General features: G+C 43.6%; 1 protein-coding gene across 5 annotated transcripts in view; it reads right to left on the bottom strand.

Annotated features, from left to right (window-relative positions):
* Nucleotides 1-16,183: 16,183 nt before the first annotated feature.
* The window catches only part of LOC309563639 (L-threonine ammonia-lyase-like), a 69,402-nt gene continuing 64,579 nt past the window's right edge, over nucleotides 16,184-21,006 (bottom strand). For 4 of the 5 annotated variants that reach the window (XM_082268212.1, XM_082268214.1, XM_082268211.1 and 1 more), the window contains one exon: nucleotides 16,184-16,408. In XM_082268212.1, the coding sequence (XP_082124338.1) occupies nucleotides 16,310-16,408 (99 nt within the window). In that variant the 3' untranslated portion in view covers nucleotides 16,184-16,309. The remainder of the gene's footprint in view (nucleotides 16,409-21,006) is intronic. The other variant, XR_014225723.1, reaches the window with a different exon arrangement.

The raw sequence follows: 21,006 nt of genomic DNA, 5'->3' as shown, positions 1-21,006 counted from the left end.
GTTTTTAAGGTGTCCAATACCAGTACAAAAGCCATCTACATGGCAGACTTTAAACTGGAGATTAAAATTCATCAAATAAAGGGTTCTAAAACATTGTGTTCATTATAGTATTTAATGACTTTATATTTTGGAATGCTTGATCTTCTTGTCTGCAAAGCCCTTAAGGTTTTTAAGGTGTAATAGTCTTCCTAATGCAGCTTTTCTACTGTTGCTCTCTTCATCTGAGCTTTAAGGCCCGTACACACGATAAGAAAATCGGATTGTTAGTATGGTGCTTTGGACAGCCGACTCCGACTTTTTTGGCCGACAAAATCCTGATGTGCAGGCTATATAATTTTTGTCATCCGTCAAAACAACGTCCGATTTTTGTCTCATTAGTACAGATTTCCACTAAAAAAATTTGTAAGAGCAAGACTAGGCATGCTCAGAGACGAAAGAACACATACAAAGCAATCCAGCACATGACATCACTTCTGAAGTAGAATTCTGTCGTACGGGAAAATTCGTATGAAAAAAACCTCTTCCTTTTCCACATAAGACTAGCATGCCACAAAAAACGGACGACAGATCGTTCGATAATCTGATCGTGTGTACGGTGCATTAGTCCTCGCTGGCCCTTGCTCGTAGATAATTTAAAGTGATTGTAAACCCTCACCTTGTAAAAACCCATTCTGTTTAAAATAGAAATAAAAGGCAAAACATTTATGTATAGATATAAAAAAAAATGATACCTCCCTTTTTGTTTTTTATAAGTGATCACATTCCTTCTGTTCTTAGCTACATACGAGCTGGGGGAGGAGAAACAGCAGCACACTGAAAGGCTGTCTGTGTCAGGACAAGTGTGATCATTGGAGGAGAGCAACGTGGTGTTGGTGTACTAAAACTGGAGAGTATAAAACCTGGTGCAGCTGTGCATGGTAGCCAATCAGCTTCTAACTCTAAATTGTTCAATTAAGCTTTGACAAAAACCTGGAAGCTGATTGGTTTCAATGTAGAGCTGCCCCAGATTTTGTACTTTCCAGTTTTAGTAAATCAGCGCTACTGAGTTCGCAGCATAGCTAGAGAACTGACCACGCTATGCTTTCATCCCTAGTGTAGTCTGTTTTTGATAGGAAAGTAGATGGACTGGCAGGAACACCAGGGATTTCACACAAAGGAAGCAATACAAAGAGAACAGGATACTTTTTCATACAGGGACATGGTACAGCAGGCACATACAGGCAGTCCCTGGTTACAAACATCCGACTCTACAAATGCCTCAGACTTACCAACAAAGGGACACAACAGGAAGTGAGAGGAAATCTACCCCTAGGAAGGGAAATTCACTCCTGTAAGAGTTATCATGGGAAAAAGGTGTCTCCCCTGAAGCTTTTTTTTTACCAATCCCTTGTTTCCAAAACAACCCAAAATTTTCAAAATCCAATTGTAATAGGGACAGAAAGTGAGGTGAAATCCACTGAACAGAGACACAGACAGAAACAAATATTACAGGGGTGTTAACCATTTCCTTTGCTATCCATTAAAACATATTTTTTTTTTTTGGCTGGAGCTACACTTAAAAATGTACTTGTTCCAGCTTGCATACAAATTCAACTTAAGAACAAATCTACAGACCCTATCTTGTTTGTAACCCAGGGACTGCCTGTATCAGGAATATGAAATGTTGGGCTTACATACTCTTTAAAGTGGAATTCCACTCATACCCTAACTAAACTTAAATGTACTCCCACCGCTATTCTAAGACTTTTCTATCTATCCTGTAAAAGAATGATGCTTATACTCACCCCCTTGGCTCTGCAGCTGTTGTCGCTGCCTCTCCTCCACACTGAAGCTGGTGCGGAAAGCTGTTCATGTGACTGGACCAGAGCGACTTCGGAATAGGTAAGTATAGACATCTTTCCTTCCAGGATAGATGGAAAGGTTTTAGAATAGAGGTGGGAGTAGATTTAAGCTTAGTTCGAGCTTGACTGGAATGCCTCTTTAAGGGCTCGTTTGCACTTCAAAACATGGCTTGGGACACGCTTTGTTAAAGCTCTCTGAACACCAGTCAAAGCTCCTGTCACTAAATAAAATAGCTTACACCTTACATTTGCTTTGCTTCAAAAATTATACCTCTTGTCGCTTTAGTGATGCTTCAAAGCCTCCATAGAAGTCTGACAAAGCTCATTTGAAGCACCTGCAGCTTTTAAGAAGCTTTAATTTGGAGAAATTGCAGGTATGAGATATCAGAACACACAGGGCATCTGCCAAGCTTTATTAAAGCTTCACAAAAGCACTACCCGAAGCAAAAAAGCATGTTGAAGCGGTAGGTGCTTTAATGTGTGTTGAAATCGAAGCAAGTGTAAATGAGCCCTTAGGATACCCATAATAAGGGAAGTATCATTCTTTAAGCAGAACTTCACCCAAAAAGGGAAGTTCCACTTGTTTGCATCCCTCCATGCCCCATTTGGCACTTTTTTGAGGGTAGCAAGTACTTGGGTATCTGCTGTGGCAATCTGAGCCAGAAGTTTGGTCCCCCGCAGCCTTCTGGGACACATCATTGGTCCCAGAAGACTGCAGGACCATTTGGAAGGGCAGCACGGCTTGCAAATGTGTATTAGGAAACTGGCTGTGAAGCCGTAAGGCTTCACTGCTCATTTCCCTTAAGATCCTGGCATTTGTGACGAAAGCCGATTGAAGAATCGACTCAAATGAGGACATTGTTGCATCGCTGGACAGGTAAGTGTCCTATATTAAAAGTCAGCAGCTACAGTATTTGTGGGGGGAACCTGGAGATCCTCTTTATCATCGCTTGCAAAGTGAATTATCGCCATATTCACTAAGCTTTGGGGAAAATTTCCTTGCAAAGTGAAACGTCACTTAGAGAGTGAGCAGGCTGTTTTTCCTTTTTTTTTTTTTTTTTTTTTTAAATCAACCACAAAGTCAGGCATATTAGCAAGTTGGGCTCAGGTGTGTTTGTGATCCTAGTCCCAACCCACCTGAGCAATCCCGCCAGGAAGCTGTCACTGCACACCGCCAGACAGTGAGACTTTTCCCGGCCTGCAGCTGCACATACAGACGCGGTTTATGATTAGCGGTGTGCAGTGACCGCTTCCTGGTGGGATTGCTCAGGCGAACGCGCCTGAGCCCATCCCTATTAGAGAGTATAAGCAAACATCTGTTTGAAAGTAACTGGGACACTATTAAATGTAATACACCAAGCCTCTTGTTGAGGAAAACCAAATAGAGTTCCTTCCGAAGTTTTAATGGAATGCCTAAGAAATAACTCTACATTTGTGAAAAAAAAAAAAGTAATACCTCATACACAATTGCTATACAAGCCATACTGTAATTTATTGTTATTAAAAATTAATCCATCAATGATTTTCTGTGAAATGTAAAGCAATATGGCTTCCTGGAGGCGTTTTGTACACTGTTTTTTAAAGCACGCCCATTGAAATGTAATTTCCTGCATTTGTGATTGGCTCGCTGATTTTCCCAGAAAACAAAATGTATGACTGAGATACTCTTTGGCAGGGATATGCAAACAGTGGCCCTCCAGCTATTGCAGAACTACAAGTCCCATAGCGCATTGCAGGACTGACAGCCACAAGCATGACACCCAGAGCCATGATGGGACTTGTAGTATTGCAGCTGGAGGGCCCCAGTTTTCATATCCCTGCTCTATGGTGAGATATTCTACAAGAGGTAAATGCTTCTAAAGGGATGCAGACCCTTCAGCTTTTCTCATCAGAACACAAAAAGTGCAACAGGTGATTATATTGAACCAGACACTCTAATTCAGAATCAGTCAGCAAAGGACATAAGTGGAGTTATACTATAAGATTAAGGCCTTTGCAGCCACTGTCATAGTAAAACAATAAGAAAAGAGACAATATACAAAGAAGCACATAGAGGACAGTAATTATTTTGTGTAGAAAGGGATCTCTTACGCACAGGGCTCGCCTGCGAAAGAGAAAAAAAAAGGAAACAACGACACAATTTTTGCCAACGTGTCAGTCCTGTACAAGCAGGATATCTGCTTGTATTGCACTTTGTGAATGTGTGATGGAGGCTGCAGGAAGCCCTATGCATATATGGCTTTAGTACATAGTGATTGCTAGTTAACTTTGCTGAACAAGCAAACCACAATTAAGTATTTTCACTATTAAATTGCATTTCATTTACAGTATGAGTGCAAAGCAAAGTATGCAAAACAGCCTACCTATTATTAACAAAAAGTTATGTTTGCTCTAAAATGTGGGTAAAATTTCAACAACACCTTTATTTATTTCAATACGGGAATACAAAACCACATAAACACAAAAATAATACTTTTAGAACAAAAATACACAACGGTGAGCATTATTATAACCTAATATTGCTTATTTTCTCTTTGCACATACAAGCCCCTTGCCTAATTAAAGTGACTGTCACTTAAAAATTTTAAACCAAGACACACCTCTTCCACTATCTACAGCGCTCTGATCCTCCAAAGCCCTCCTTGAGGAATTTATGCCCTACTGATTTTCTGAGCTATCTGGTTATAATAAAACCCTACAAGATTATCAGCTTCACCTAGTGCGCATAATGCTGTATTTTTTCTGATTTAGTTATTTCAGAAAAAAAAGGATTCTAATTCTGGCCACTAGATGGAGCCACTCATCATAGAATATTACTATATTAAGAAAGATACAATTAAGAATTCATAATGGACAGCTTGACACATTTGTCCAATTTTTTTTTTTTTTGTTCATAGACCCTCAAATGTATAAATCAAGAGGTCATTTGAAACTATATCATTGTATCTGGGACAAACTGTATCCCCCTTCAGCTCAGAAGCTTGGTTTTCTACTAAGTTGGTTCCTAGCTCTTTTTATCTGTTACTATTGCTAGTAGCCCTTTTAATTTTTATATATGCTGTACTGTATTACATGAATTTACAGTACCTTCTGATTATATGTAATGCTTATGCTCTGTATAGCACTATGTTTTAACCTGTGCATTGTACCTGCATTTCCTTCTTCATGATTTGTTTTTTGTGCACTCCACAAACACCATTTTTTGAAATGAAAATAATAAAAAACTCTTGGCTCCCCGCCATGCTCAGTGGCTTGTGCTACGTTGCATTAGGACACAATATGAGTTGGCAGGAGGAACCACTGAGCACTGCAGGGACCAGGAAATCAACAGACCCTGGACTTTGGCTTTCCGCACTACAGAATGTCACACTAATCAAGAAAAATTCTCTACCAGAGAGGTAAGAAGTATATGCTTTAATTTTTTTTTTTTTTTTTGCATGTGCAGTGCATCCGCAAAGTATTCACAGCGGTTCACTTTTTCCACATTTTGTTATGTTACAGCCTTATTCCAAAATTGATTCAATTCATAATTTTCCTCAAAATTCTACAAACAATATCCCATAATGACGATGTGAAAGAAGTCTGTTTGAAAAAACAAAAAAAAAATCGCATGTATTCACATGTATTCACATGCCATGACACCCAAAATTGGGCTCAGATGCATCCTGTTTCCACTGATCATCCTTAAAGGGTAACTAGACTTTTGTGGGGGAAAAAAATAGCAAATAAAAAATATAGCGTATACAATTGCAACACAAATCATATTGTAATTGAATGTTATTAAAAATGACTTTTCCTTATCAATCTGCAGCTGTTGTAATTTTCTGAAAATGCAATGCAATATGGCTACCTGGAGCTGTTCTGTACACAGAATGTGTACTGACCACGCCCCAGAAACATAATTTCCTGCTACTGTGATTGGCTCACCAATTTTCCCAGAAGTCTGCCTAGGATACAAGATGTCATTTTTGGTGAGATACTCCCAATAGGAACACATCTAAAGGGATACAAGCCCAGGAGCTTTCCTCAATTATGCCCTGTAGCTACCACAGCTGATAGATAATTATGAAACCACTCCCATTAGACCCACTCAACACAGAGGAACAAACAATGATTTCTTCAGGAATAACAAAAGGTAGGAATCTGCAAAAAAGTTTGTTAAAATTCTTGTAATGTACAGAGATCACCCAGAGGGGAATGTTTTTTCCTCAACAAAAGTGGAGTTACGCTTTAAGATTTTTCTACAACTTGATTGCAGTCCACCTGTGGTAAATTCAGTTGACTGGACATGTATTAGAAAGCCACACACCTGTCTATATAAGGTCCCACAGATAACAGTGCATGTTGGAGCACAAACCGAGCCATGAAGTCCAAGGAATTGTCTGTAGACCTCAGACAGGGTTGTATCGAGGCACAGATTTGGGGAAGGGTACAGAAACATTTCTGCAGCATTGAAGGTCCCAATGAGCACAGTGGCCTCCATCATCCGCAAATGGAAGAAGTTTGGAACCATCAGGACTCTTCCTAAAGCGGGCCACCTGGCCAAATTGAGCGATCAGGGGAGAAGGTCCTTAGTCAAGGAGGTGACCAAGAACCCAATGGTCACTGCAGCATTTCTCTGTGAAGAGAGGAGAACCTTCCAGAAGTACAACCATCTCTGCAGCACTACATTGATCAGGTCTATATCGTTGAGTGGCCAGTCGGAAGCCACTCCTCCGTAAAAGGCACATGACAGCACGCCTGGAATTTGCCAAAAAGCACCTGAAGGACTCTCGGACCATGAGAAACAAAATTCTCTGGTCTGATGAAACAAAGATTGAACTCTTTGGCCTGAATGGTAAGCGCCATGTCTGGAGTAAACTAGGCATCGCTCATCACCTGGCCAATACCATCCCTACAGTGAAACATGGTGGTGGCAGCTAGTCAGGTTCGAGGAAAAGATGAATGCCGCAATGTACAGAGACATCCTTGATGAAAAGCTGCTCCAGGGCATTCTGGACCTCAGACTTGGGGTGAAGGTTCATCTTCCAACAGGACAACGACCCTAAGCACACAGCCAAGATAACAAAGGAGTGGCTGCTGGAAAACTCTGTGAATGTCTGTGAGTGGCCCAGCCAGAGCCCAGACTTGAACCCGATTGAACATCTCTGGAGAGATCTGAAAATAGCTGTGCACTGACGCTCCACATCCAACCTGATGGAGCTTGAGAGGTCCTACAAAGAGGAATGAGAGAAATTTCCCTAAAATAGGTGTGCCAAGCTTGTAGCATCATACTCAAAGTGACTTGAGGCTGTAATTGGTGCCAAAGGTGCTTCAACAAAGTATTGGGCAAAGGCTGTGAATACTTATGTACATGTGATGTTTTTTATTTTTTTTTAAATAAATTCGCAAAGATTTCAAGCAAACTTCTTTCAAGTTGTCATTATGGGGTATTGTTTGTAGAACTTTGAGGAAAATAATGAATTGATTCCATTTTGGAATAAGGCTGTACCATCACAAAATGTGGAAAAAGTAAAGCACTGTGAATCAGTGGCGGCCCGTGCATAGGGGGCGCCAGGGCGCCGCCCTCCTACCCCTAAAAAAAAAACGAAAGAAAAAAAACAAAACGAACAAATAAAGTTGTATAAAAAAAAAAATTGGGTTAGCCGGCCTGAACCCAAGGAACTGGTGGCTGGGGGGAGGGGTGGGGTTACGTCCCAGAAGAGGCGCCGATTGGCTGCCTTCTGGGGGGTATCCTGGGCGCAAGTCTTTGCGGTTGGACACCCCCACTTTCTGATATCCTGGCTGTGATTGGTCCAGTCTACAGCCTGGACCAATCATCATCCAGGATATCGCTGACGTCGCAATGGGGGCGGTGCCGGTGCCTGCGTCAGTCACTCACCGTCACCGCCGCTCAGAGAAAAGGAGAGGCCGCCCGCCGGTTCCCGCCGCCGAGACGAGGGAGGAGGACCCCCGCAGAAGAGGAGGAAGAAGCTGAGCCGCGCCGCCGCCAGGTAAGTTTGAATGGAGCACGCACGCTGGCACTCTGCATCGATTGGGGGACAATGCTGTGGCGCTCTGCAATCATTGGGGGACAATGCTGTGGCGCTCTGCAATCATTGGGGGACAATGCTGGCACTCTGCAATCATTGGGGGACAATGCTGGCGCTCTGCAATCATTGGGGGACAATGCTGTGGCGCTCTGCAATCATTGGGGGACAATGCTGTGGCGCTCTGCAATCATTGGGGGACAATGCTGGCACTCTGCAATCATTGGGGGACAATGCTGTGGCGCTCTGCAATCATTGGGGTACAATGCTGTGGCGCTCTGCAATCATTGGGGGACAATGCTGTGGCGCTCTGCAATCATTGGGGGACAATGCTGGCACTCTGCAATCATTGGGGTACAATGCTGTGGCGCTCTGCAATCATTGGGGGGACAATGCTGTGGTGCTCTGCAATCATTGGGGGACAATGCTGGCACTCTGCAATCATTGGGGGACAATGCTGTGGCGCTCTGCAATCATTGGGGTACAATGCTGTGGCGCTCTGCAATCATTGGGGTACAATGCTGTGGCGCTCTGCAATCATTGGGGGACAATGCTGTGGCGCTCTGCAATCATTGGGGTACAATGCTGTGGCGCTCTGCAGTGATTGGGGACAATGCTGTGGCGCTCTGCAGTGATTGGGGACAATGCTGTGGCGCTCTGCATTGAAAGGGGCTCGCACGCTGAACTCTGCATTGATGGGGGCACGGAACAGTTGCATTGAAGGGGGCACGCACGCTGAACTCTGCACAGTGTTTATTGCATTGAAGGGGGCACAGCACAGTTGCATTGAAGGGGGCATGCACGCTGAACTCTGCATTGTGGGGGCACAGCACAGTGTTCATTGCATTGAAGGGGGCACAGCACAGTTGCATTGAAGGGGGCATGCACGCTGAACTCTGCATTGTTGGGGCACAGTACAGAGTTCATTGCATTGAAGGGGGCACAGCACAGTGTTTATTGCATTGAAGGGGGCACAGCACAGTGTTTATTGCATTGAAGGGGGCATGCACGCTGAACTCTGCATTGTTGGGGCACAGTGTTCATTGCATTGAAGGGGGCATAGCACAGTGTTCATTGCATTGAAGGGGGCACAGAACAGTGTTTATTGCATTGAAGGGGGCACAGCACAGTGTTTATTGCATTGAAGGGGGCACAGCACATTGTTCATTGCATTGAAGGGGGCACAGCACAGTTGCATTGAAGGGGGCATGCACGCTGAACTCTGCATTGTGGGGGCACAGTGTTTATTGCATTGAAGGGGGCATAGCACAGAGTTCATTGCATTGAAGGGGCATAGCACAGTGTTCATTGCATTGAAGGGGGCACAGCACAATGTTCATTGCATTGAAGGGGGCACGCACGCTGAACTCTGCATTGAAGGGGGCATGTATGCTGGTCACTGCATTGAAAGGGGGCATATATCATCTCCTGTACCATGACCTGTGCCATGCCTATACCATATCTGTGCCATGCCTGTACCATCACCTATGCCATGCCTATACCATCACCTGTGCCATGCCTGTACCATCACCTATGCCATGCCTATACCATCACCTGTGCCATGCCTGTACCATGACTTCAAAGTCACGCAATTTTTTACTGCGTTTTTTGACGCGAAGCAATACCTATTACATTTTTCTTTTTGCGCCCCCCCAAACATTTTGAGCACCAGCCGCCACTGCTGTGAATACTTTTTGGATGCACTGTATGTATGTCTTTGCTTGCAACTTTTCTTTTAGTGTTTCAAATCAATTTCTTTATTTTTTCGTTGTTCATTTCAATGACAGGTAAACAATTGCACAAGTCTTCATGGATCTTCACACACATCTCTGAGAGTACATCTGTGTCGGACCGATGCATGGCTCCAAATGCAGTCTGTCTAAATTCTAAGCTGTACATTGGTCCTGCATAGATTTACAAGCACAGCTGCATGTGAAGATCCGTGACTACCTTTTGCTTCTCAGGTGTACAGGTCCGTGTACCAATGTTGTAGGGAACTGTTGATGGGGGTCCAACGGGGAGCATCCTGGCCAACCCAACTGAGGAGGGGGCTGCTTCGTTTTCCTGCTTTTCCTTGTCAGACAAGTTGCAAAGGAAAGGCCCGTACACACGCACCGATTGTCGGCCAAACGACCGGCCGTCTTTTGTCTGGTGCTGTCGTGTAGGTTGAAAAGTGCAAAAGACTGCACACGAATTTTGTCAGCCAACAACAGCCGACTGCAGAAGTGATGTCATGTGATGGTTAACTTTCCGTGTGTTTTTTCTTCTCTGAGCATGCCCAGTCTTGCTCGTCTGCTGTTTGTCGGCCGAATTCTGTACTGACTGTGGAACAATCGGCCGTTCTGGTGTTGGCCAACAAAAATTTGAAAGCATGCACATCAGATTCTGTTCGGCCGAAAAGTCGCAGTCGGTTGTCGGAAGCATCATACTAATAAGCCGACAATCGGCCGATGGGACGGTGGCTGAATATTTACGGCCGACAATCGCTACGTGTGTACGGGGCTTAAATCAGTGATTGTTGTCCATCATTATTGAAGAGAAGCCTGTCCATCTATGGGCAGACTTCATCATAAGACATCCTTTATTTACAGGGAAGATCATGGATAATTATCAAATAAAACAGAATACTCAAGAAAGCACTACAAAGGACAGTAATGATGTACAAAAATACATGAATACATTGCTGTAGTTGGTTCACTGATACAGTGCCTTGAAAAAGTATTCATACCCCTTGAAATTTTCCACATTTTGTCATGTTACAACCAAAAATGTAAATGTATTTTATTAGGGTTTTTTGTGATAGACCAACACAAAGTGGCACATAATTGTGAAGTGGAAGGAAAATGATAAATGGCTTTCCAAATTTTTTACAAATAAATATCTGAAAAGTGTGGCATGCCTTTCTATTCAGCCCCCTTTACTCTGATAACTAACTAAAATCCAGTGGAACCAATTGCCTTTAGAAGTCACCTAATTAGTAAAGAGAGTCCACCTGTGTGTAATTTAATCTCTGTATAAATACAGCTGTTCTTTGAAGCCCTCAGAGGTTTGTTAGAGAATCTTACTGAATAAAAAGCATCATAAAGGCCAAGGAACACACCAGACAGGTCAGGGATAAAGTTGTGGAAAAGTTTAAAGCAGTTAGATTATAAAACAATATCCCAAGCTTTGAACATCTTACAGAGCACTGTTCAATCCATCATCCGAAAATGGAAAGAGTATGGCACAACTGCAAACCTACCTAGACATGGCCGTCCAGCTAAACTGACAGGCTGGGCAAGGAGAACATTAATCAGGGAAGCAGCCAAGAGGCCCATGGGGACTCTGGAGGAGCTGCAGAGATCCACAGCTCCAATGGGAAAATCTGTCCACAGGACAACTATTAGTCCTGCACTCTACAAATCTGGCCTTTATGGAAGAGGCAGATACGGACACCCATGGGAATTCCAGAGGATGTGACTGTGAACACACATGGTGGCCAGATATTCTATGAAAAAAATGAGTATAAAATGTGTATGTGTATATGTATAATCAGATCAAGAGAATATTTGGTAATATGTGCTACAGGACCAAAGAACTTCCAAGCTATATTCCAAGAAGAAAAGACATGAATAATGAAGCCAAGTGCCTGGATGGGGATAAGAAGGGTGAATGGAATATAGAGATTGGAATGGAATTGGATGGATCATGATCTGTCATATCACTTCTAGGAATACACCAATTTTTCTCCCTGATATATACAGTAGAATATGGGTTACCTTTATTTCTTTTTACTAATAGCCCAGTGTGAGAATGGGATCCCTTTTTGCCTGTCAGATCCCGGGACTGCGATGCACAGTCTTACACTCCATCCTTTGTTCTGTCTCTGTTCGCACCAGGGATGCGGGTGGGAGGTCACACTGCGCATCAGCGCCATGTTTTCATGCCCGACCCGCGGTCCTTTCCTTATATCGCGTTGTCAGGGTTACCCTTCCAACTTCCGCCGCCAGGGGTGGTTTGATATGACCGGCTTCCGGCGCACTTGCCGGATGCTGAGGTCATTCTGCCCTGCCTCCACATACTGGCATCCACATGGCGCTGGTGGGGTTTAGCCCTGGTCCGTCGGGGTATTAAGCTGAGGCAGAGCATGGACTCACTTTGTTCACCTGGTTTTTTGGTTGGGCTACTATCATATCACTCTTCTCTTTATACCACCCTGTCATTGGTAAGATTGTTGTTTGGCTACCTTCAATACATTCCAATCTCTATATTCCATTCACCCTTATCTCCATTCAGGCACTTGGCTTCATTATTCATGTCTTCTCTTCACTGGTTCTTTGCTTTCTGTTTCATCACTGGCATTCATGTTCACCTTGCACTTTTTGGTGTTTTTATTATTATACCTTGGATGTTCCTTGGTCCTGTACCACATATTACCAAATATTCTCTTGATCTGATTATACATATACACATCCACATTTTATTTTATACTCATTTTTTTCATAGAATATCTGGCCACCACATGTGTTCACATCCTCTGGAATTCCCATGGGTGTCCTTATATGCCTCTTCTCTAGGGTCCCCCCAACCCCAGGACCGGTTGGCTTATACCCGCCTCAGCCCCGGGTTAGACCTTTGCTTCGTGGTGCTCTCATTCTCAGTCATTCAGTTATTGACATGTAAGTAGTAGGATTCCATATATATGTTTTTTTCAAGGGAGTATTTTGGTGTATTCTTTCCACATATACGATAATTTTATATTCTAAATGAGTCTACATTAACAGATATTTTTAATCAAGCTCCTGATGAGTGGACAAGGATCCACAAAACGCATAGAGCCCATAGATGTGATGACATATCTATCTGGATATCGACCATGTATTATTTATGATTGATATACATACACACGTTTTTATGATATTTATTTATTATATGAATTGTACAAATGCACGGTAACATATCTTTTTTTATGTCAGTCCTCTATTCATATATGTCTTTTTTTTTTTTATCTGGATTATGTGATTTTTTTTTTTATATATTTTTGTCTATCATGAAATATGTAATAAATTAATTATTTTGAGACTTTATCGAATCTAGTCATTTAGCAAGTAACCTACCTCATCCACAGTCCCGTGACCATTGTTCTTTTTTTGTATATACATTTAGGGATGGAGGTTTGTTACTGTGTATACTTCAGATCATATCTTTTTTTCTTATTGCTGCATTTAAGTTCAGCCATTACTGGCTGACTTTTTTGTGTCTGTTGTCTCTGTATTTTGTTGCTCTTGGTTATGATCTTTTCTATACCTGTCTGTGGTTTTTCATTCAGGAAATCCTGTGGGTCACATTCTGGGAGTTGGCTGAGTCCATCCGTACCTTTACCAACTCTAGTAAAGACCAGGTGCTCTTCGTCCCTGCATCCTGGTAGGAGCCATTAGCTAACAATAAGTTATACTCATATTTCTTATCCCTAAATCCAGTACCCATCCACCTAAGTGTCTGTACCCTACTCAGATATTGTTCCTTCTTTTTGCTGAACATTACAACTATACATGCTTCATCAAGTTCTGCTACCTGCTATACATGGGGTGTTATGATGTATGTCTTACTTGGTCAGGATAGCACCTATATCACATTTATCTCTTATAACACTTTCATAGTCAAAAAAGTTGACAATGTAGAAATGGGATAAAACAGATAAAAAAAAAAAAATCAGCTGGCCAGAATGAGTCAAGGATGTTATGTAATTTTATGCACTGGATTCCACTGCTATTTATTGAAACCCATGAAACCCCTTCTTCAGCCACAATTCTGTTAATTGCTCATGCATCCAGTTACATGACCTGCTTTAGTCAGTGTTCATAGACCTTCCAGCACCCAATGTTTATACTGGAAACCTCTCTATATTCCCATAGATCACCACACCTTATTTAAGCATAGATCAGTGGGAATAATTTACTAAAGGCAAATAGACTGCACTTTGCAAGTGCTCCAGAGCTTAGTAAATGAGGTAAACTGTCACTTTGCAAAGAATACCCAATCACCTGCAAGTAATTAAAAGGACAAAGGAAAAAAGGGGAGGAAAGGGGATGTTGGAAGGAAGGGAAAAAAAGGGGAAGATGGGACTTTACATGGACTCGTGCAATTGAGTCTCCATCCTTGATTATATTGAGCATGGGAACACATAGTGTTTAAAAAGTGTGGGACTTTATATGAGATGTGGCCAGTATACACATAATGAACAAAATAAACCAGAAAACGTAGAGTTTGGATGAATATTGATAATAGGATGTATTCTGCCATATTCATCATGCATCCTATTATCAATATTCATCCAAACTCTACGTTTTCTGGTTTATTTTGTTATTGTTCTTTATTATTTTTGATGGTCTTATCATGTTATCCATATGTACATTATTTATGTCCCCTTTTACTTGTTGTGTACTTACTGTATTTATGCCAACTGCTATGGACATGTTAATAAACACGTGGTGTTAATCATATGCTTACCAGCAGATGTATATGTAATACCATTATCATTATGTGTATACTGGCCACACCTCATAAAGTCCCACACTTTTTGAACACTATGTGTTCCCATGCTCAATCACATGCAAGGAAAATTTAAAAAAAAGCAACATTTTTGCTTGCACATGATGGGATGAGGGAAGTCAGCAGAGCTTCTGCTCATTTACTAAACTGTGGAGCAACTGTACTTGCAGAGTGCAACTTCACATTCTAAAGTGCACAGTCTATTTGCCTTTAGTAAATCTGCCCCAGTGTTTCTCAACCTTTTTGCCATTCAGGAACCCTTGGCAAAATATTTGAGATCTCGGGGGGAATATTTTGAATTTTTTTACAGAGGTTCCCGTGTTTGGCATTGTCCTGTAATGGCATGCTAAACCTAAATGTGGAATAATTCATATATCTACAGCGCACGGAACATCGGTGTGATCACAGAGCTGTTAATATAACAATAATTATTATTTTTAAATCGAAATAAATAATAGAATAAATATTAGAACATACTTCCTTAATGTGAAACTTGGGCTGTCTTTTTTTCTGCAGATGCTCAGTTCTGGGTCATACTTGGGATATGCACACAAAAATGTTATCTTCAACTGAATTAAACAGGGGTTTCACCAGGTCAGGGCACAGGGGTGTTACCAGGTCAGGGACAGGGGTGTCACCATGTCAGGACACAGGGGTGTCACCATGTCAGGACACAGGGGTATCACCAGGTCAGGGCACAGGGGTGTTACCAGATCAGGGCACAGGGGTGTCACCAGATCAGGACACAGGGGTGTCACCAGATCAGGACACAGGGGGTCTGTAGTACTGTTTATTTCCTCCACATGCTGGAGTGTTCAGGGAAGCTGTTGGTACATGTCTGCTTTGGCCCACCGATCCATGCCAGCTCTCCTCTCATCCATCCCAGGGGATGTCATACACAAGTGTCTGGGAAGGACAGAAGAGAAGAGCTGGCGGGGATCAGTGAAGTACAGTTAGGATTAGTAGGAGCACAGGTATGCTGTACATAGCTCACCTTGCTACAACATTCAACGGCTGCTGGAATCAATAGCTGCTAGTAAGGGAGGGAGACACGCTGCATGCTCTCCTCTTGTCCCGCGCCACCCTCTTCAGTGATGTCACAGCAGCCAGAACTTCAGGGAATGCACCAGGGATCAATGCGCCCTGACAGTACTCACTGTCATTGCGCATTGAACTCACCATTGGTATACATCTGCCACAATGATGAATTGCGGCAGAACCCCTGAGGACTAGGGTTCCGCAGAACCCCGGTTGAGAAACACTGGCATAGATTACTATAACCCACAATACCAGAGAGATGTCCTCTTAGGCCCCATTGTCAGAATGCACAAATATCTAAGCTAAAACAATTCTATGCTACAGCAGTTGTAATTCACTCTGCAGCATCATCTCCGAGCATCCCTCTGTACTAGAAGTGTCCCTAGTATGTCTCTTACCTGTCAAACTGAGCAAAAGTGTATGTTTGAATCTGAATGTGATACACGGTTGTGTTGTGTATAAGCAGACGGTCATGCTGAAAGTCATTTTAATTCATGTTTCAAGAGTAATAATGGACATGAACTTGTGTGAAGATTAGCAACAGAAGTCTGACCTCACCATTAGGCCAACCCTGGATACCTGGCTTGCTGCTATAGATTACTGCACACTATTACAGCATATAACTAAATTAAAACCTTGGATTGTGAGTAACTTGGTCTGCGAGTGTTTTACAAGATGAGCAAAATTTTTAAATAAATTTTAACTTGATAAACGAGCGAGGTCTTGGCCCACATACATACATAATTCAAGAAAGAAAAACACATGATTTATTGTGGTTGTTTCAAACCTGAAAGCAAAAGCATGTTCTAATAAAAAGTCTATACTTGCAGTAAGAACATAAATCCCTTCTGCATGACCAACCCCCTCTTTCTATTGGTCTATCCATTTCAAGGTGGCGTATCTGTCTGCTAGCGCAGTCCTCAACTGTGAAGAGTGGCTCTTATCCCTGGTCTCCACCAGGCAGGTTACCTGTATTCAATGAAAAAAAAAATCAACATCATCTCAGTTTACCTGAATTTCAGCTTTCATCATATACTATATATAGCAAATCCATTATAAACCTGGGCAAATTAGACTAAGGAAAGAGACAAAATACATGAGTACGGGTCACCTGTAGAGAAAAATTATCAAAGCATCCAGAGATAAAGGCAGCTGGACCTTATAAGTAAAATGTGATTTTCCTGTAAGGGGGCACTTAGACTTTTCCACTACGCCACATCAGGTTGTTCTACAATATTCTATATTCATCTACATTGAGATAAGGCAATCCCTTTTCATTTTGACTTGCCTGCTCATGCACCACAACGTAAAGGGGTCCAGAGGTGCAGGGGGTTTGTGTAATGTAAAGGGGTCAAGAGGTTCACGGGGCTGTGTAATGTAAAGGGGTGCAGAGGTGCAGGGGGCTGTGTAATTTAAAGGGGGCCAGAGGTGTGGGGGCTGTGTAATGTAAAGGGGTCTACAGGTGCAGGGGGTTGTGTAATGTAAAGGGGGTCAGAGGTGCAGGGGGCTTTGTAATGTAAAGGGGGCCAGAGGTGCTGGGGCTGTGTAATGTAAAGGGGTCTACAGGTGCAGGGGGCTGTGTAATGTAAAGGGGCCAGAGGTGCAGGGGGCTGTGTAATGTAAAGGGGTCCAGAGGTGCGGGGGGCTGTGTAATGTAAAGGGGTGCAGAGGTGCAGAGGGCTGTGTAATTTAAAGGGGGCCAGAGGTGTGGGGGCTGTGTAATGTAAAGGGGTCTACAGGTGCAGGGGGTTGTGTAATGTAAAGGGGGTCAGAGGTGCGGGGCTGTGTAATGTAAATAGGGCCAGAGGTGCGGGGCGTGACAGAGAAACAGAGAGGGGTGAGAGAGAGGGAGTGACAGAAAGAGAGAGGGGGGTGACAGAAAGAGAGTGGGGGTGACAGAGAGAGAGGGGGTTTACAGACAGAGAGAGGGTTTGACAGAGAGAGAGGGGGGTGACAGAGAAAGGGGCTGACAGAGAGAGAGAGAGAGGGGGTGACAGAGAGAGAGGGAGGGTGACAGCAAGAGAAAAGGGGTGACAGAGAGGGGGGGTGACAGAGAGAGAAGGGGGGGGTGACAGAGAGAGAAAGGGGGGGGTGACAGAGAGAGAGAGGGGGTGACGGAAAGTGAGAGGGGGTGATGGAGAGAAAGAGAGGGGGTAACAGAGAGAGAGGGGGGTGACAGAGAGAGAGAGAGGGAGCGTGACAGCGAGAGAGAGAGGGGTGGCAGAGAGAGAGAGAGAGGGGGTGATGGAGAGAAAGAGAGGGGGGTGACAGAGAGAAAGAGAGGGGGGTGACAGAGAGAAAGAGAGGGGGGGTGACAGAGAGAGAAAGAGACGGAGTGACAGAGAGAGGGGGGGTGACAGAGAGAGAGGGAGGTGACAGAGAGAGGGGGATAAAAGAGAGAGAGGGGGTGAAAGAGAGAGAGGGGGGGACAGAGAGAGAGAGAGGGGGTGACGGGGAGAGAGAGAGGGATGAGAGAGGGGGGTGACAGAGAGAGAGAGGGGGGTGACAGAGAGAGGGGGGTCCCCCAGTCAGCTTTGCCTGGGAGTGGAGAGGGGGTTGAAGGAGTCTCACCGTGCTGAGCAGCGATATGGTCTCCTCTGACAGCCCCAGTGCAGTCCCCAGCCTGCCACCGAGCTGGAGCCGATTGATGATGTCACGGTCATGTGACTGCTGACCGGCTGCATGTGTTGGCGGACAGAGCTCCGGAGAGCCCGCACTGTCGCCTGGAGTGGGCACAAGGCTCCAGAATTGGAGCCGCACGCTGCCTGGGGGACCTGGGGATTCAAGCTGAGCAGAGGGCGCAAAAATCACTGCTAACACTGCCAATTTTTTTGCGCCCTCCCCCCTCAGCCTGCGCCCCTGGCGGGCGCCAATCTTGCCAACCCCTTGGTACGCCCCTGGACGCGAACCAGAAAGCAGGACGGCCAAACATGTCGGCTGTCCTGTCGCTGAGTGGGCGGCAATGCGGGGGCTTCGTTCTAAGGCAGTGTTTCTCAACTCCAGTCCTCAGGACCCACTAACAGGCCAGGTTTGCAAGATAACTGAAATACATCACAGGTAATCTAATTTTCTGCCCAGTGATTGCAGTACTCTAGTCTGCATCTCCCCAAGGTAATACTTAAAATCTGGCTTAGTAGTGTGTCCTGAGGACTGGAGTTGAGAACCACTGTTCTAAGGTAAGTATTTCATAATGAGCTAGTATGAGATGCATACTAGCTCATTATGCCTTTGCCTTACAGGGTTTTTTTATTTTTTTTCATTTTTGGGGGAGGGTTTACTTCCTCTTTAAGTGGAAAAAGGTTGCTGACCCCTGCCCTAGATCGCACAGGCACTAGAAGTATTTTCCAATGTAGTTATACCTTTTGTTTTATGAAATTCAGGCAGATTGTAAGATTTTTTAAACATACAGTGCATAATTAGAGAAATGTTACTATGAAGTCTCCCAAACATTTCGAATTTAGGATATATGCATAAACACATCTATGAGCAAGAAAGATTCTCCTGGTGTTATCTCAGAAATTAGATATTCAAATTAAGAGCTAAAAATGGTATATAAGCCATGGGACCCCACAACAAAGTATTTTGGGGACCCTTGAGTAAGATCAAGAGTCCTTTGCAATTGTAAAATAGTAACTAACATTGCAACACACTAACTGCTCTCAAAGCTATCTCATAGTGGGGAACTTATCATATTTAAATTGATTCTGTAAATGTTTTGCATTATAGTATTTCTAGAGGGATAAGTAACTTAACCACTTGCCGACTGCCGCACGACTATCTACGTCGGCAGTCAGCCCCTCACAGGCAAAGTGACGTAGGTCTACGTCGCTAGCCTGTGAGGGTCTAGGGAGCGAACGCGCGCCGCAGGAGGCGCGCTCCCGCGTGGTCACGGACCCCCCCGTGCGTGTGACCGGCAGACCCGATGTCCGCAGGTCACTCTGCGATCGCCGCTGCAGAGGGAGAAAGTCAGGCAGCTTGTGTAAACAAGCCGCCTGTCATTCTCCCCTGTGTAGAAACTGTGATCACACGGTTCTACTATGTAGAACCTTTGATCACTTTTTCTACAGCTCAACAGACAGCCAATCACAGTTAGAATCACGCCCCTAGGGACACACACAGCTCCTCCCTCTCAAATAAAGTTAACCCCTTCACTACCAGTGTAATTTTGCAGTAACAGTGCATATGTATAGCACTAATTACTGCAGTAATGTCACTGGTAACCCCAAAAGTGTCAAAAATGTCAGTCAAGGGTCCGATCTGTCCGCCGCAATGTCGCAGTACCGCAAAAAAATCGCAGATCGCCACCATTACGCGTTAAAAAAAAAAAACAACAAAAATGACAAAAATCTTTCCCTTTGTTAGTAAACGCGATAACTTTTGCGCAAACCAATCAAAATACGCTTTTTGCGATTTTTTTTTTACCAAACATATGTAGCATAAAACAAATTGGCCGAAATGTTTAAAAATTTTGATTTTTACATTTTTTTGGGGGAATTTCATATAAAAAAATTTGAAAAATATTGTTATCTTTGCAAAATTGACGCTCTTTTTTTGTTTATAGCGCATGATCAAAAAAATCGCACAGGTGATCGAATACCACCAAAAGAAAGCTCTGTTTGTGGGAAAAAAAGGACGTCAAATTCGTTTAGGTACAGCGTCACACGACCGCGCAATTGTCCGTTAAAGTCACGCAGTGCCGAATCGCAAAATACCCCCTGGTCAGGAAGGGGGTAAAATCTTCCGGGGGCTTAAGTGGGTAAAAGTAAACTCCACTTTTGTAGGAAAAAAAGTATAGAAAATTAAAAAACCAAAAAAAAAACTGTATATACAAACACACTATATTACCAAAAGTATGGGAAGGCCTGCAACACTATATTACCAAAAGTAATGGGACACATGCATCAAGAACGCAGTGCTTGCATTTTTGATGCATTTCTGCTGCCTTTTTTTGCTGGTTTCTGCTGCATGAGAACATACACCTCCCTAAAACGTATTAAAAAAATGTCAAAAAATGCAAGATGCACCAGGAAAATGCATTAACTGCCCTGTGGGCTCAAGGCCACACATGAACAATCATAAGGAGATTATGATGGTTACTCAGATGGTTTCCATCTAATCAGCTATAGCCTTTAAGTGGCCCTCTTTCTGCAGGACAGCCCCGACATTTAGCTAATAGTTCCCCCCAACCCCTCTCCCAATATCCGGCAGTATGTCCGACCAGGCAGAGATGACACATAAGCTGTTAAGGTAGATGACACACAAAGTACACTAACAATTTTTCCTGTAGTAGGTAGGTGACCTACACATTTTTCTGGAGAGCGATAATGAATTAGCTAAAGCAAGGGCTTTTTTCAGCAGGAACGCGGGGGAACACAGTTCCGGCACCTCCAGAACTGAATGTATGTATGTAATGTATGTTGCTGGGGGTCAGTTGTTACTGGGAGGGAGGTACTGTAGAGGAATGGGTCTATTGATGCTGGCTACTGAGGAACCTTTTGTTGCTGGAAGGGATCTATTTTTGCAGGGGGGGGGGTCTATTGTTGCTGGTTGGGATCTATTGTTAATGG

Source organism: Pelophylax lessonae, assembly GCF_965119305.1.
Source record: "Pelophylax lessonae genome assembly, chromosome: 9".
Lineage (NCBI taxonomy): Eukaryota > Metazoa > Chordata > Amphibia > Anura > Ranidae > Pelophylax > Pelophylax lessonae.
This window is presented reverse-complemented; position numbering and strand designations above follow the sequence as displayed.